This window comes from Oncorhynchus masou, chromosome 22 (assembly GCF_036934945.1).
Source record: "Oncorhynchus masou masou isolate Uvic2021 chromosome 22, UVic_Omas_1.1, whole genome shotgun sequence".
In the NCBI taxonomy this organism is placed as follows: domain Eukaryota; kingdom Metazoa; phylum Chordata; class Actinopteri; order Salmoniformes; family Salmonidae; genus Oncorhynchus; species Oncorhynchus masou.
The window spans coordinates 11,543,854-11,561,853 of record NC_088233.1 but is presented as its reverse complement, the minus strand read 5'-3'; the positions used below and the strand labels follow the sequence as shown (position 1 = coordinate 11,561,853).

Sequence of the window (18,000 nt, the reverse complement as noted above, 5' to 3'; positions counted from 1 at the left end):
TAGACAAGCGACAGCTGGTATCGACAGTAGTCACATAAGAGGAAAACCCTGCAGTCGTTATACTGTAACTAATTTACACATCACAGCGTACATCACTTTACAGGCTACTCTTTATGGTTGCAGTGTTACCTCTCTGGAGGACAGAAACTAAAAGCAGATTTACAATCTTACAAGCTAATGAAGAGGATAAAGCTACTTCTCTCTCTACTGTTTAAGAAATGACATTATGCAGTAAGCGGCTGGTTACTACAGCAGCTGTTCTGTTGTGACGTAACAATGGTCGTGCAGTTTGACCTGAGGCACATGGCGGTTGGCTGACTGGCAAAGTAGTGCACTACAGATGTAGGATCTTCATTTCAGCCAGTTTACTAATGTCATGTCTTGTTATGTCTGTTCCTGTCCTTTCTCTTCACTCTGTCTCTCTCTGCTGGTCTTTTTAGGTTACCTTCTCTGTCTCTCATTCTTCAGCTGTTCTACATCTCCCCTAACTAGCTCATTCACTCTTTCCCACCTGTTCTCTCTTCCCCCTCTGATTAGGTCTCTATTTCTCTCTCTGTTCCTGCTACTTTCAGTGTCTGATTCTTGTTTGTGTTTTTGATGCCAGAAGCAAGCTGTCGTCTCGTTTGCTTCCACCTTGTCCTATCCTGTCGGAGTCTGCCTGGCAGGTGCATCCTGCATTATACTAACGTTCTTTTTGTTCCATTGACAACGTTGGAAGAGGATTTATGCCATTCCTGTTTTTCATTAAAGAACTCTGTTTTCTGTTAAAACCGCTTTTGGGTCTTCACTCAAGTACATAACAGAAGAATCAGACCAAGAATGGACCCAGCGGCTCCGGACCCTTTTCACTCCGCCGTCGAGATCCAGGGAGCGATGCTAGGCAGACACGAGGAGGAATTGTCTGCTGCTCGACATGCTGTTGAGACCCTGGCCGTCCAAGTCTCCGACCTCACAAGACAGGTTCACCAACTCCACCTCGATCCACCGCCCACTTCCAGGGTTTCCGAGTCTCCGGAGCCCAGGATCAACAACCCGCCGTGTTACTCTGGGGAGCCCACTGAGTGCCGCTCATTCCTCACTCAGTGTGATGTGGTGTTCTCTCTCCAGCCCAACACTTACTCCAGGAGCGCAGCCCGCATCGCCTACGTTTTCTCTCCTTACCGGACGGGCGCGTGAGTGGGGCACGGCAATCTGGGAGGCGAGGGCTGAGTGTATTAACCAGTATCAGGACTTTAAGGAGGAGATGATACGGGTTTTTGACCGTTCTGTTTTTGGGGAGGAGGCTTCCAGGGCCCTGTCTTCCCTATGTCAGGGGAATCGATCCATAACGGATTATTCTATTGAGTTTCGCACTCTCGCTGCCTCTAGTGACTGGAACGAGCCGGCTTTGCTCGCTCGTTTTCTGGAGGGTCTCCTCGTCGAGGTTAAGGATGAGATCCTCTCCCGGGAAGTTCCTTCCAGTCTGGACTCCTTAATAGCTCTCGCTATTCGCATAGAGCGACGGTTTGATCTTCGTCGCCGAGCTCGTGGAAAGGAGCTCGCGTTCTCCGTTGCTCCCCTCTCCACATCACTGCCACCTGCCGCATCACTGCCACCCTCCTCCGCCGGCTCGGATGCTGAGCCTATGCAGCTGGGGGTATCCGCATCTCGGCCAAGGAGAAGGAACGGAGAATCACCAATCGCCTCTGTCTCTACTGCGGCTCCGCTGGTCATTTTGTCACCTCATGTCCAGTAAAAGCCAGAGCTCATCAGTAAGAGGAGGGCTACTGGTGAGCGCAACTACTCAGGCCTCTCCTTCTGGATCACGCACTACCTTTCCGGTCCATCTCCGCTGGCCCGGTTCATCTGCTTCCTGCAGTGCCTTGATAGACTCTGGGGCGGAGGGCTGTTTTATGGACGAGACCTGGGCTCGGGAACATGACATTCCTCTCAGACAGTTAGGGAGCCCACGGCCTTGTTCGCTTTAGATGGTAGTTCTCTCCCCAAGATTCAGCGTGAGACGCTGCCTTTAACCCTCACTGTCTCTGGTAATCATAGCGAAACCATTTCTTTTTTAATTTTTCGTTCACCTTTTACACCTGTTGTTTTGGGTCATCCCTGGCTAGTGCGCCATAACCCTTCTATTAATTGGTCTAGTAATACTATCCTATCCTGGAATGTTTCTTGTCATGTGACCTGTTTAATGTCTGCTATCCCTCCTGTTTCCTCTGTCTCTTCTTCACAGGAGGAGCCTGGCGATTTGACAGGGGTGCCGGAGGAGTATCACGATCTGCGCACGGTGTTCAGTCGTTCCAAGGCCACTTCTCTCCCTCCACACCGGTCGTATGACTGTAGTATTGATCTCCTTCCGGGAACTACTCCCCCGGGGTAGATTATACTCTCTGTCGGCTCCCGAACGTAAGGCTCTCGAGGATTATTTGTCGGTTTCGCTCGACGCCGGTACCATAGTCTCCTCCTCCTCTCCCCGCCGGAGCGGGGTTTTTTTTTGTTCAGAAGAAGGACGGGTCCCTGCGCCCATGCGTGGATTATCGAGGGCTGAATGACATAACAGTTAAGAATCGTTATCCGCTTCCTCTTATGTCTTCAGCCTTCGAGATCCTGCAGGGAGCCAGGTTTTTCACCAAATTGGACCTTCGTAACGCCTACCATCTCGTGCGCATCAGGGAGGGGGACGAGTGGAAGACGGCGTTTAACACTCCGTTAGGGCACTTTGAATACCGGGTTCTTCCTTTCGGCCTCGTTAACGCTCCAGCTGTCTTTCAGGCACTAGTTAACGACGTCCTGAGAGACATGCTGAACATTTTTGTTTTCGTTTACATGGACGATATCCTGATTTTTTCACCGTCTCTCTCGATTCATGTTCAGCACGTGCGACGCGTCCTCCAGCGCCTTTTGGAGAACTGTCTTTATGTGAAGGCTGAGAAGTGCACTTTTCATGCCGCCTCTGTCCCTTTTCTCGGTTCCGTTATTTCCGCTGAGGGCATTAAGATGGATCCCGCTAAGGTCCAGGCTGTCATTGATTGGCCCGTTCCTAAGTCACGCGTCGAGCTGCAGCGCTTTCTGGGCTTCGCTAATTTCTATCGTCGTTTCATCCGTAATTTCGGTCAGGTGGCAGCTCCCCTCACAGCCCTTACTTCTGTTAAGACGTGCTTTAAGTGGTCCGTTTCCGCCCAGGGAGCTTTTGATCTTCTTAAGAATCGTTTTACTTCCGCACCTATTCTTGTTACACCTGACATCTCTAGTCAGTTTGTTGTTGAGGTTGATGCGTCAGAGGTGGGCGTGGGAGCCATTCTCTCTCAGCGCTCTCTCTCTGACGGCAAGGTCCATCCTTGCGCGTTTTTCTCTCATCGCTTATCGCCGTCAGAACGTAACTATGATGTTGGTAATCGCGAACTGCTCGCCATCCGCTTAGCCCTAGGCGAATGGCGACAGTGGTTGGAGGGGGCGACCGTTCCTTTGTCGTTTGGACTGACCATAGGAACCTTGAGTACATCCGTTCAGCCAAACGACTTAATGCGCGTCAGGCTCGTTGGGCTCTGTTTTTCGCTCGTTTCGAGTTTGTTATTTCTTATCGTCCGGGCTCAAAAACACCAAGCCTGATGCTTTATCTCGTCTCTTCAGTTCTTCTGAGGTCTCCACCGACCCCGAGGGATTCTCCCTGAGGGGCGTGTTGTCGGGTTGACTGTCTGGGGAATTGAGAGGCAGGTAAAGCAAGCACTCGCTCACACTCCGTCGCCGCGAGCTTGTCCTAGGAACCTTCTGTTCGTTCCCGTTCCTACTCGTCCGGCCGTTCTTCAGTGGGCCCACTCTGCCAAGTTAGCCGGCCACCCCGGCGTTCGGGGTACGCTCGCTTCCATTCGCCAGCGTTTCTGGTGGCCCACTCGGGAACGTGACGCGCGTCGATTTGTCGCCGCTTGTTCGGTCTGCGCGCAGACTAAATCTGGGAACTCTCCTCCTGCCGGCCGTCTCAGACCGCTTCCCATTCCCTCTCGACCGTGGTCTCACATCGCTTTAGATTTTATCACCGGACTGCCTTCATCAGCGGGGAAGACAGTTATTCTTACGGTTGTCGATAGATTCTCTAAGGCGGCTCATTTCATTCCTCTCGCTAAGCTCCCTTCTGCTAAGGAGACGGCTCAGATCATTATCGAGAATGTTTTCCGAATTCATGGCCTTCCGTCTGACGTCGTTTCCGACAGAGGCCCGCAGTTCACGTCTCAATTTTGGAGGGAGTTTTGCCGTTTGATTGGGGCTTCCGTCAGTCTCTCGTCCGGCTTTCATCCCCAGTCTAACGGCCAAGCCGAACGGGCCAATCAGACTGTTGGTCGCATTTTACGCAGTCTTTCTTTTCGTAACCCTGCGTCTTGGTCAGAACAGCTCCCCTGGGCAGAGTACGCCCACAACTCGCTTCCCTCGTCTGCTACCGGTCTATCTCCTTTTCAGTGTAGCCTCGGGTACCAGCCTCCGCTGTTCTCATCTCAGCTCGCCGAGTCCTGCGTCCCCTCCGCTCAGGCTTTTGTCCAGCGTTGCGAGCGCACCTGGAAGGGGGTCAGGTCGGCACTTTGCCGTAATAGGGCGCAGACTGTGAGGGCCGCTAATAAGCGTAGGACCAAGAGTCCTAGATATTGTTGCGGTCAGAGAGTATGGCTCTCCACTCAGAACCTTCCCCTTAAGACAGCTTCTCGCAAGTTGGCCCCGCGGTTCATTGGTCCGTTCCGTATTTCTCAGGTCATTAATCCTGTCGCAGTGCGACTTCTTCTCCCGCGCTATCTTCGTCGCGTTCACCCGGTCTTCCATGTCTCCTGTGTTAAGCCCGTTCTTCGCGCCCCCGCTCGTCCCTCCCCCCATCCTTGTCGAGGGCGCACCCATCTACAGGGTTCGTAAGATTTTGGACATGCGCCCTCGGGGCCGTGGTCATCAGTACCTAGTGGATTGGGAGGGGTACGGTCCTGAGGAGAGGAGTTGGGTTCCCTCTCGGGACGTGCTGGACCGTTCGCTGATCGATGATTTCCTCCGTTGCCGCCAGGTTTCCTCCTCGAGTGCGCCAGGAGGCGCTCGGTGAGTGGGGGGTACTGTCATGTCTTGTTATGTCTGTTCCTGTCCTTTCTCTTCACTCTGTCTCTCTCTGCTGGTCTTTTTAGGTTACCTTCTCTGTCTCTCATTCTTCAGCTGTTCTACATCTCCCCTAACTAGCTCATTCACTCTTTCCCACCTGTTCTCTCTTCCCCCTCTGATTAGGTCTCTATTTCTCTCTCTGTTCCTGCTACTTTCAGTGTCTGATTCTTGTTTGTGTTTTTGATGCCAGAAGCAAGCTGTCGTCTCGTTTGCTTCCACCTTGTCCTATCCTGTCGGAGTCTGCCTGGCAGGTGCATCCTGCATTATACTAACGTTCTTTTTGTTCCATTGACAACGTTGGAAGAGGATTTATGCCATTCCTGTTTTTCATTAAAGAACTCTGTTTTCTGTTAAAACCGCTTTGGGTCTTCACTCAAGTACATAACAACTAAAGCAGGACAATAAGTACATTTTCTGTAAAGGGTAAATCAAGTCTGAAGTTTCAAAGTGGAAATGACACATTTCAGAAGCCTTTTAATACCTCAAATATACTACAGGAACGTTCTCCTGCAACAGGCTGCTCAAACGAAGATCCTATATCATTCAGTAGGGAATAGGGTGGCATTTGGGATACGGTCTGGCGGTAGGAGGTAGGGGTACAGCATTGCTCTTCTCCTTCCACTGCCCTGGCCCATTCTTCACTGTTTGTCCAGCTCATGTTCACTGGCCTGTGAGAAAGGATTAGGGTTTCAGCCTTTCCATTCCTCTATACAGAACCCTCCTTCAAAAGCATTCCATGCATAACAAAATAGTATGTACTATGTCCCTCTCCTTCCTCTCTATTGCCCCCCTCCATCTCCACCCCCCACCCCCACACACCAACACATGCGCATGCAAACGAGCCTGATGTCTTTTTAACAAATGTTCCCCACTAGGTAGGAATCACAATGAGAAAGACTTGTACAGCAACATCATATCCATGCAATGTATTTACTTGACTTTGCTCACAGAGACCAGAGGCGTACAGTATTTTCTTATGTTATGACAAAAACAACAATATTGGCTCAGTATGGGACACTAACATACTGTAAAGACAAAAGATGCAGCGGTCTCCTGGGTCATTTTTATTTTCCATTTATTGTGCAGTAAAAAACACATGATTGATAATGTCATGTCTCTGGTCGTTTCGAGCTGATGACACAAGATGGCACAATGTTCATTATTTTTATCAAAAAGGTGTTAAATCGCTATCAGAAAACAACCTATGGCTTAATAGGTAAAGATACCATTTACAAAAGTCCATCATATCTGCTTTCAATTTGTATAAAAGCTGTATATACATATATATATAGATAGGGCCATCATCGACCTAATGGGGGATACAGGCTTCTTAACTGAAACAACTTAAAAAGGGCTTATGACGATGTAATAAAGGAGTCAAAACAACGTCATTACGTCCGGTTGGTTATTATGGCACCAGGTTCAATCAATGCTTTCTACTAGCTCCCTGCAGGACCCATTTGGATAATGGTATTAAATCATACGTTTTTTATTATAATGTTATACCAGAACTATCATCATAGGCAAATAAAAAAGTAGAACTCAAGATGAAATTAACATATAATTGTATCTGTGGCATGAGGTATTGTGAAGGAAACAGGAGCTCTATTTAAAAAACGATTTGAATAGAGCAGAAATCATATAACAAGAGTTTTTTTTTTATCTGATCACATACCAATACAACTATGAAAGAAGGACAATATCAATAATATCATATAATTTTCTATGAGAAAATGTATTTTATTACATGGAAGTATATTGACATTTTAATAAAAATATCTACAAAGTAGCAGCAAACAATTGATAAGAAAAGAAAGCATTGTTTTTATTTTATTTTTAATTTCATTTAGTCGTGAAACTTAGCTGGGAATATTCCTCCATAGCAGCCTCATTTTAAGGAGTGTTCACTCATTATTTTTCTGTCATTATACAATCAAACGCATTGATTCTGCAGTTTACCCACATACTGTACTTCATGGCCCCCTATCACTCCCCTAGCAACCCCTTAGCAACCTCAGTTATGTCTTCCAGATTCATCCTCCACAGATCTCTAACAATACAAAAAATACATATTTGAATTTGTGCAAAATTATATAAAAGCCTTTTAAATGTTTATTTGATGACAGGGGAAAATTTTAAACACTAAGCCAATGCAATGATTTCATAGTAATATTGAGTTTACTTCCACCTCGACATTCAAAGTATTGAATGGTTTGACATATTGACATGAAATAGCCTTCTGTCATCATGATGCACACTGGCCTTGAAAATAGAATATTGTGCAATAAATAGTTGTTGTTCATGTAACTATAAATTACACACTTCAGATTCAATTCAAGCAGTTAGAAAAGTTCAAATCTGTCATCAACTATCATGAGGAGAACTGATAGAAAGGTGCCTTCTTTTGAGGATGGCATCTTTCACTGTGTCTTTACTACGAAGAAAGCTTGGGTCCAGGTACTACAGCTGGATAAATAGATTCGACTTCCCCAAAACATCCTACTATGTCCTGCCTTTCCCACATAACGCCACATTTAGACATCCCTGAGGCAGGTCTGTCGTTGTTCCCAAACCATTCCATTCTTCTCAAAAAATAGTCAGTAAAGAGTTATTGACCCAAAGTGCGTTTCTGATGGAATGTTTTTAGAAAGTAAGACAGAGTAACACTTCTATAAAGACTGTGGACTATGTTAGCTTACATAGAGAGAGCATACAGGACAGCTAGCTAATCATTCTGTGGCAGAATGCAATGCTGCAAGTATTCAGTACAATAGAATGTAGGCTTCTTCCTGACGACATTCTGAAGTAACTGTACCGTACTGGCTAGCTTGCTGTCTTCCGAAGGCAGTGTGTCAGCAGATATGACAAGAGGTAATCCACAGTCCTCTGATGATAATTGAAAAAAGTATGCTAAACAAAATTACATTGTATATGGTTACATTCTCCATTTAAAAATAATAGGAGGTTAGAAGACTCGATTTTCTAAACAATACCTCAAAGTTGGTTAAACGTTGAGGCAAGCATGGACATACCAAACAAACCAGGCACAGCAAAACCTCTGCTCCTTTAGAAGTGGGTTTAATTAACACTTTAAAACGCCTATGTCATCAAACAACTTCAAACTAGCTTTTTATGTGAGAAATTGCAGGTGTTTGGTACTCAATCTGTTGGAACACAAAGAAGACCTAGTTCATTATTCTATAGTTTGTCTATGTTGCACATACATCACTACATCTCATTTTCTTCTCTTATTCAAGCTTGTTTTGGAACCACACCCAATTGATGCTGCCTTAAACCAGTGAAGGGACAGAGAGCAATGTAGGAAGACCTGGCTGATCCCTTACAACACATGTTGGGAGCCAGATAAGACGTTCAGGCCAGGCCAGACCAGTCCCTGTGCTGTGAGCACAGGTATGTAAGTAGGTGAGAGCGCAGTCAGCGGGGAGTGGTGCTGCTGAGACAGTGTCAATCAGCGCATCCTCTTCTCTCCCCGAAGCCCTCTCCTCCAGCTATGGCCTCTCCTTGGAGTGCACCAGACAACACTGTCCCACTCAGATGTTCACATCTCTCACGTCCGTAGGCGTGCACGAGAGGTCCACCTCCTCATCCATGCTCTTGGTGTCCGTGGAAACAGTGTGTTGCTGTGCCTGACGGAGACTGGTCTCCAATAAGGACTCAATCTGTTCCTGACACGCCCGTAGACAGTCCTGCAGAGGGAGACACATCGTTAGTGATGAGATATGAACTAGCGTTAGATGGTCTCTCAGTAATGAGCGCCACTTACAGTCAGAGGCATTTGACTAACAGGTGGCCTTTTGGTCTGCCTTCTTACAACAATGTTCAATCAATCTGAACGATACAGATGCAGGATCTTAATTTGAGCACTCTTCTGTTGATGAGAATTTCCCTGCACTGCAGGTAATGCAAACTTGTAGTGTATTCAAGGTTTAAAAAGGCTTCTAAAGTTTGTAATATCCACTTTCAAATTTCAGACTTGATTTGCCTATAATGTCAAATGTATCAACCCCTATAAAAAATATGCATGAATTATAATCCACAAAATAATTCACATTTCCTGTTGCTGACGTATTTTCAAGCTGTAGCAAACTGTCTCAAATTAAGATCCTACATCTGTATACATTATTAGAATGGTATGACAATGGTACCAATGACCGCGGCTAAGGAGTCGTGGCAGCACACATAGAACCACAAGGGCAGAGTGGTACTCTACCGGGAAGGGCTGTGACTATGTGAGGATTAGGAGGAAGACAATACATCCAGAACGACTGGAAACCCAATCTCCTAGCACCCATTTATGGCCCCAAAACAATAGGAGCTAAAGCAATTCACTGGGCCAAGGATAAGAGGGCCAGACCCTCAGTCAGGTGGGGGAAGGAGAGCCCCAGGGATCTCATTCTAATGATTACGGTTCTTATTACCTGGATCAAAAGAGGCCTGTGGAAACTAGAGCCAGACCAGTGGAGGAAGGATTCAGAAGTTATTCTATTGCTAACAATACTAAGTTATTAACCTAAAAGAGAGGATGGCTTAAAAGTGTTTTTATTTAAAAAAAAAAGTCATTTGTGTCATTCCTCTGAAATAATGAGAGATTCTGTATTGAATTATGAAATTAGGACTGTGTCCTGTGTTCGTTATGTGAATATGCACAACAGACTTCTAGAAAACAAGTACATGCTCAAAAGTGCATTTAATCATGGTGCCTCCTCTACTTTAATTTTCCTTAGATGTTTTCCTCCTCTCCTTTTGGACGCCACAAGAGTTAGGCCCCTGTACCAATGACCATGGGAACAATGAGCGAGAACATTTTCACACTGTTGTTGTGTAGCTGACTTCACTCGCCTCTCATTTCCTAGCCCCTTTCAGAGACAGGTTTATGGCATGGCTACCTGCTGCTCCACATCCATCTCTCAAATCTCTCTCTCTCTCTCCTCTCTGGTTCTACTGTCATCCCCTCTCCCCCACGAGTTACCACATAGTGGAAGCAATGAGATCAATAAATGGAATCTGTGGAAGATACATCTCAAACTGACTAAAGAGTCGGGCATAGATAAAGTATGAAAAGCTGTGCAAAATTATGATACATTTGTTATATTAGGAGCTCTTCGGAGCTATATGTTCAAGTTCAATGTTTTTGCATGAGACTGGGTTGTCCTCGCGTACCGGGTCACTTCTGATGACTTGGGACAGGAAGTAAGTCAATTGCTGGGATGACATTGCATCGTCCAACTTCAGATGCAGTCCCTGGACAGCAGCCGCCACACTGCCCGCTGCGATCATTGACGGAGGGTTGGCAATGAATTTGACATCTGGTGGAATGAGAGAGAGAGAGAGAGGGGGGGAGGAAGGAAGGCAGGAAGGAAGGCAGGAAGGCAGGAAGGCAGGAAGGCAGGAAGGAAGGAAGGAAGGAAGGAAGGAAGGAAGGAAGGAAGGAAGGAAGGAAGGAAGGAAGGAAGGAAGGAAGGAAGGAAGGAAGGAAGGAAGGAAGGAAGGAAGAGAGGCAACGGGTCAAATTCCTGAAGCAAGGCATTTGATCCACAAACAATTCAATAATGACCTTGTTCACTGGCTGCAACGAGGCAGCTCAGGTCATTGACTATCTGTAGGGAGCAGGCGACACAGGGTGAGACAACAAGACACAGATTACAAATGTCAATAGGCCATTTTAACTATCCACATCTTCTCCATCCACCACCCTGGCAGTGAAGGGTGAAGAGGAGGTGTGGGGTAGGAAGAAGAGGTGACGGGGATGGGGGAGGAGGGAGATGGGGCAGTTTAATGTGACACAACCAGATAATGGCAAGGCAGAGAGGAGAGAGACCGTGCGTCCAGCAGAATCAGAATAGAGGCATTCTAAAGTTCTAGTGACATCATGCTGATATGTGGCAGGATGCCCTGCCTGGTACTGATGAACTATGCTGTAGGTCCCAGACCTTATTACACCCCTGCAGCCATCATCCCTCCTCCTCTCTCCAGACCCCTCTCTCTATCCTCCCCTTCCAGCCCCCTCTCTCTATCCTCCTTTCTCCAGCCCACTCTCTCTATCCTCTCTCTATCCTCTCTCTGTCCACTTAGAGAGTAAATTGGCATGCATACAGCACATTAGGTAAGATTAAAGAGCAGATAAAACATGTAATTAAAAAAAGGGGGAGACCTATTGCACAGGGGGAAACCTATTGCACTTGTTGGAATAATGATGTTGGTGATTAATTATTTATTCAGCCCAAGAGCTGCTTAATAATCACACACAGAGAAAGAAAGAGACATTCACCTCTAAACCCCCTCCACCTCTAGTCCAAACCCCCTCTACGCCTCCCCCTGCAACTCCAGCCAAAAACCCTCTCTATTCCCTCTACCTCGAGCCCAATCCCCCTCTACCCACTCCACCTCCAGCCCCAACCCCTCTAACCCTCCAACTCCAGCCCAAACTCCCTCTATCCCTCCAGCCAAAACCTCCTCTACCCCCTCCACCTCCAGCCCAAACCCAATCTACCCCCTCTAGCCCAAAACACCTCTACCCCCCCAGCCCAAATCCCATCTACCCCTCCTCCACCTCCATCCAACCCCCTTTTACCCCCTCCAGCCCAAAACCCCTCTACCCCGAGTCCAAACAGCCTCTACCCCCTCCACCTCCAGCCCAAACCCTCTCTATCCCCCTCTACCTCCAGCTCAAAACCCCTCCACCCCAAAATGCCTCTACCCCCACCCCCTCCAGCCAAACCCCCTCTACTCCCTGCAGCCAAACCCCCTTTCCCTCCTCTTCTCCGCAGCCTCACAATGCAATAAATCACCCTTCAACTAGCTCTGCTGGTACCCCGCTCTGGAAAGATCACGTCTCACTTCCTATTTTTAAGTGGTTAGAGAGACAATGCATCTTCTCCAGGCAGCGGTGCTCTCACACACACACACACACACACACACACACACACACACACACACAGAGGGGCTCCTCGGGCAGGGCACATTGTGTGAAACAACAGGTCTAATCACCAGGCGCAGACCATTAATTTGACCATATTAATTAGGAGGCCTCCCAGTCTAGGAGACAAGCCCCCTTTAAGCCCACCAACCCATGCAAAGAGTATGGGGCATCACTGTGACTGAGCTCCCATTACAAGAGCCTGCACCACAAAGAGTTTAGAGACAAGAATTGAGGTAGAGAGCTGTCAGATTAATTGAACTTGACACTGGCATAAAGGCAAGCCAGCGAGCCATTATGTGGGCCAATATCCTCACTACATCTACCCAACCATATCCTCACTAGATCTCACCAACCATATCCTCACTAAATCTACCCAATCATATCCTCACTAGATCTAACCAATCATATCCTCACTAGATCTACCCAATCATATCCTCACTAGATCTACCCAATCATATCCTCACTAGATCTAACCAACCATATCCTCATTAAATCTACCCAATCATATCCTCACTAAATCTACCCAATCAGATCCTCACTAAATCTACCCAAACATAGGCTCCTCTTAAAGAGAAAGGAACTAAATGCATGAAAGACTTTAGATTAAATGTAGGAATGCCAGCCAGTAGCCACCCTTAAGGAACTATATAAACAAGAAACTCCACAGCCTCAGAAAAAAAGGAGACATAAAAAGGGGACCTCATCTCTTCTATGGTGGCAGGATGAAGGAAGTACAGTAAATACATTTCACAGAGGTATTTCACAGGGGTGTATTTCACAGGGGTGTATTTCACAGGGGTGTATTTCACAGGGGTGTGTCAAAGCCTATCGAAACACCTTTGACAACAACAATTTGGCAGCAGTTCAAAACTACACTGAACAAGAATATAAACACAAGAGGTAAAGTGTTGGTCCCATGTTTCATGAGCTGAAATAAAAGTTCCCAGAAATGTTCCATAGTCACAAAAAGCTTATTTCTCTCAAATGTTGTGCACAAATGTGTTTACATCCCTGTTAGTGAGCATTTTCTTTGCCAAGAAAATCCATCCACCTGACAGGTGTGGCATATCAAGAAGCTGATTAAACAGCATTAGCATTACACAGGTGCACCTTGGGCTGGGGACCACTCTAAAAGGTGCACTTTTGTCACACAACACAATGCCATAGATGTCTCAAGTTTTGCGGGAGCATGCAATTTGCAGGACTGTCCACCAGAGCTGTTGCCAGAGATTTGAATGTTCATTTCTCTACCATAAGCCACCTCCACGTCGGTAAAGAAAATTTGGCAGTACGTCCAACTGACCTCACAACTGCATACGTGTATGGCGTTGTGTGGGCAAACGGTTTGCTGATGTCAACGTTATGAACAGAGTGCCCCATCATGGCAATGGGGTTATGGTATGGGCAGGCATAAGTTACGGACAACGAACACAATTGCATTTGACCAATGGCAATTTGAATGTACAGAGATAATGTGAAGACATCCTGAGGCCCATTGCAGTGTCATTCATCTGCCGCCATCCCCTCATGTTTCAGCATGATAATGCACAGACCCATGTCGCAAGGATCTGTACACAATTCCTGGAAGCTGAAAATGTCCCAGTGGCCTGCATTCTGACCAGTCATGTCTTCCATTGAGCATGTTTGGAATGCTCTGGATGGACGTGTACGACAGCGTGTTCCAGTTAGGGCCAATATCCAGCAACTTCGCACAGCCATTGAAGAGGAGTGGGACAACATTCCACAGGCCACAATTAACAGCCTGATCAACTCTATGTGAAGATGTGTCGTGCTGCATGAGGCAAATGGTGGTCACACCAGATACTGACTGGTTTTCTGGTCCATGCCTTACTTTTTCATATGTATCTTTGACCAATAGATGCACATCTGTATTCCCAGTCTTGTGAAATCCATAGATTAGGGCCCAATTAATGTATTTCCTTATATGAAATGTAACTTAGTAAAATATTTCAAATTGTTGCATGTTGCACTTATATTTTGTTCAGAATAGTTTAATCCCTTCCTTAGAAGTATTACTCATCACAAATAGCACATACAGGATCTTCAACATGCTTTCACACTCTCTTGTCTTCCACTCCCTACCCCCACCACCTCCAGCCCAAACCCCCTCTACCCCTCCACCTCCAACCCCCTTTATCCCCCTCCACCTCCAGCCCAAACCACCTTCAGGACCATTCATTCAATCTCATAAATTAAGCTGTAACTTCAAACAGCACCTTGAGTTTTCCCCTGACTTACCACAAGGGCAAAATAGTTTCCTCTAGCACAAATCCACTTTTGTTGAGGGAAGGAAGAGGTACAGGTTTGAAACCTACAGAGCAGGTATTCTCCTCAGTATCATCTTGGTTAAAACTCTGCCTGCAATTGGAGAGCAGTCTTCCATTGTGCAGGCCTATGACAGAGCTAAAAGGATTTCTACACAGTGGAAAATGGATGGTGCAACAGCAGCTATGTCTAAGTATCTCCCTGAAGTATTTGCCCTACTGATCAGACATAAGGAGAAGACAATATATATGTAACTCACAGCTTTCACTATGGGATTGATCACGCCATTGACAAATATCAATGTAACTGCTTACCTTAAAAACCCATCTTTAGTACCACACAGACAGTATATCTATAACCCAGCTGGATATGTAGGCCAACAACAGCCCTCTAAATCAGTAGCACTAAATAACAACAGCAAGAGCAGTCAGCAGTATACAGATGTAGGATCTTAATTTGACAAAGTTTTCTACAGCAGGAGAGTAATCCTACAGTCACAGGAAATCTGAATTATTATGTAAATTATAATTAATGGATGTTTTTGTAAGGAAAAATCAATGCTGAAATGTCTAAATGGAAATTACAAACTTCAGAAGCCTTTAAAACCTCAAATACACTACACATTTTAAATGCCCTGCATTGCAGGAAGGTTCTCCTGCAACAGGGTGATCAAATTAAGGTCCTACATCTGTAACAAGACAGGCAGGTGGTGGTGGAGCTCCCGTTATGCATACCTGTAGCACAGAGGGCCACAAAGGTCTGGGCATGCTTGCGCAGGATTTGCTCGGTGTCCTGATGGATGGGTAGTTTGGAGAGGAAATGGTCTATAAAATCGTGCGCAGTCACTGAAGCTAGATCCCATTTCAGTTTGTTCAATACTAGTAGTTCCATTTGCTGTAAGAGAGAGAGAGAGAGAGAGAAAGAGAGAGAGAATAACCTGTAGTAGGACAATGTGCAAGGGTTCAAGACACCAACACACCACTAGAGGGGGTATGCACCACACAGGCCTGCGCTCTGCCACTGCCACTGTGCCAGTGACGTATCGTTACAATCATTGATACAGTATGTTATGGGAATTAGGTTTGAGAATTTAATTCAGAATTTGAGTTGTTTTTTTCATTTGAAATGATTGATCTCCCAAAGTTAATAACCACGGCTATATGGACTATAATGAACACATCAATTATAGTTATGATTATAGGCATACACTATGCTATATTATACAAAAGCTCGTTAACAGAATCTACATTGGTTACAACTAATGAGAACATGATGAGGAAGTCAAATTACCAGCAAATCGATTGGTCGGATGGAATTGTCAGTGTATATGCACAACTTCTCTGCGGTTAGAGGAATGGTCTCCTTCATTTTAGACGCCAGAAACATGCAGGTAGCTCCCAATAATTGTAGTCGGGTCTTCTTTGTCGGTTCAACAGACAAATATCTGTCCAAAAAATTCATAGCGAGGGGAAAAACCTCCTCTTCGCATTTTTGTTCCTCACACACCTGTCAAAAAAACAAAGGAAAAATGTATTACATATCCTGTCTATACCTGGATAGGCCTATATCTATATACTACAAAGTAGTGGTGGGCACCAATATTGATAATTCAATATTATATCAATATAATTTTATATCGATATGAGCAAGGCATATCATGATATTGATATATTCTCCCTGTTAACCTACACTGTTCTGTAAAAAAAGAAAAACATACCTGACTGTTCCCGCATGCAATAAAAGCTTCGGATTTATGCATACTTAATTGCCTGCTGATGGGCCAACAACTGTTGGCATCAGGGATCCCCTTGTTTTCAAACTGGTTGGGTAGCTTTAGGCTACCAGAACATTTACCCCAGAGCCAATGGGCAATCCGAAAGCAGTTGTATGAACTGTTCTTTATACAAACCGATATGATATCAATATCAAATCGAAAAATGCAGATTTTACATATCGGTGACCATCACTACTACAAAGTCATCAACAAACAATAACACGAGTCATACATGCATATTATGTGACCGTAAATGCAGATGTAAGACCTTTTGGATTAATCTACAACATTTTTACACATATTTTATTTCACTCGTGGACACAAAGGTGGCCTCAAGGCAAGCACATGGCGTAGAAAGCAATTGCAGTTCGTCATATTTTAAAAAAACAACATTTTTTAATATTTTAAAATTGTTTTAGCATGTAACAATTGAATGTAAACAGTCCAAGACATATACTTCATCGGACAGAATTGTCTTATCCCGAATAGCTAAAATAATACTGGTCAAAAATAACTTTTTTGTAAGCCACTAAATTGGACAAGGACCATGCGCCCACATCTCATTGCAGCATGTAACTTTAGAAATTAATAAAAAGTATATTCGTCCACATTACGAGAACATTTTTATCATGTAAATTTTAAGCAATGTCTCTTCTTTCATTATATGACACTTTCATTGCATTCTCTCAAAAGGGATCGAAGCTATTAACCGTATTTAGACTAGATTCGACCTTTACAACTCCCACATCCACGTTGATGGTTCAGTTAGTAGTTTGCTTTATCAAGTTGTAACTTAACAATATAAACATAGCTCCAAATGCATATGAGTTCAATTAGCCTACTATATCGAAAACATCAGTGACAAAATTATGACATTTAAAAAAACACAAAAGTGCTATAAACCACAAGAAAACAAAGATGGCGCATTTTGGCACTTGTGACTGCATACGTGTACATTGACTTTAATTTAGAGAATTATGAAACTAAATTGTTCGTTCCCTTGAATACATAATATAAGGGAATATTTGACGTCATTTGCAGCATGTATCTGGTAAAATGAGGATCAATGAGTCTCACAGACAACCTCTCAATGTAGTCCAAATTATAAACTGGGTGAATAACTAGGACTAATGAAATAAACACATTTTAAAGGTAGGCCTATAGAAAATGTTGACCAACACAGGACAAGTAATCGTTGTAGACGCATGTTAGTAGCGTATGTTGCCTGTTATTATTCCAAAGGGCATATAGGCTAGACCTATATGTTTCAGTGAATGGAATGTTATATATCTGTTAGAAAGTGTTTCTTGAACAAACCTCCAGCATCCATGTAGAAACAATTCTCCTCATGCAAGGTACAATCTCTTTCTGTACACATTTGAAGTAGTTCGTTGCTGGGAGATAACTGTCTTCGGCTTTTAGCATTGTCTGCAAAACTCTATCGTTGAGCAGGTTCGAGTCTTGGTAAGCTCTCCGGATGGTCTCCACTTCACAGCACAGCAACTGACGTTCCATTCCTTCGGCTTCGGCAGTCGCTCGAGCAATGAGAGAGACAGAGAGAAACTGATTGATTGCTTCCCCTAAAAGTACCTTGGATGTTGCTCTGCTGTGACTGCTGTGTCGAAGCTCTCAGGAGGCGACCCAACTCTGCTCTCCTCAATAAACTCCCCTCCCCTCCGCGCACTTTGTCAGTGACGTGCCTGTTGTTATTAGAGAGCAGATTAAAGGAAGGCGGCGTCGAGAGAGAGAGAGAGAGAGAGAGAGAGAGAGAGAGAGAGAGAGAGAGAGAGAGAGAGAGAGAGAGAGAGAGAGAGAGAGAGAGAGAGAGAGAGAGAGAGAGAGAGAGAGAGAGAGAGAGAGAGAGAGAGAGAGAGAGAGAGAGAGA

At 45.2% G+C, this 18,000-nt stretch overlaps 1 protein-coding gene across 1 annotated transcript; it reads right to left on the bottom strand.

The window, feature by feature from the left end:
* Window positions 1–6,831: 6,831 nt before the first annotated feature.
* Window positions 6,832–17,795, bottom strand: LOC135509014 (G1/S-specific cyclin-D1-like). Its single transcript, XM_064929301.1, has 5 exons — window positions 17,433–17,795; window positions 15,632–15,847; window positions 15,076–15,235; window positions 10,297–10,442; window positions 6,832–8,822 (listed from the first exon to the last, which is right to left on the bottom strand). Exons 1-5 carry the CDS (start codon window positions 17,628–17,630, stop codon window positions 8,667–8,669), a joined length of 876 nt encoding a protein of 291 aa, XP_064785373.1. The 5' UTR covers window positions 17,631–17,795; the 3' UTR covers window positions 6,832–8,666.
* Window positions 17,796–18,000: the final 205 nt, after the last annotated feature.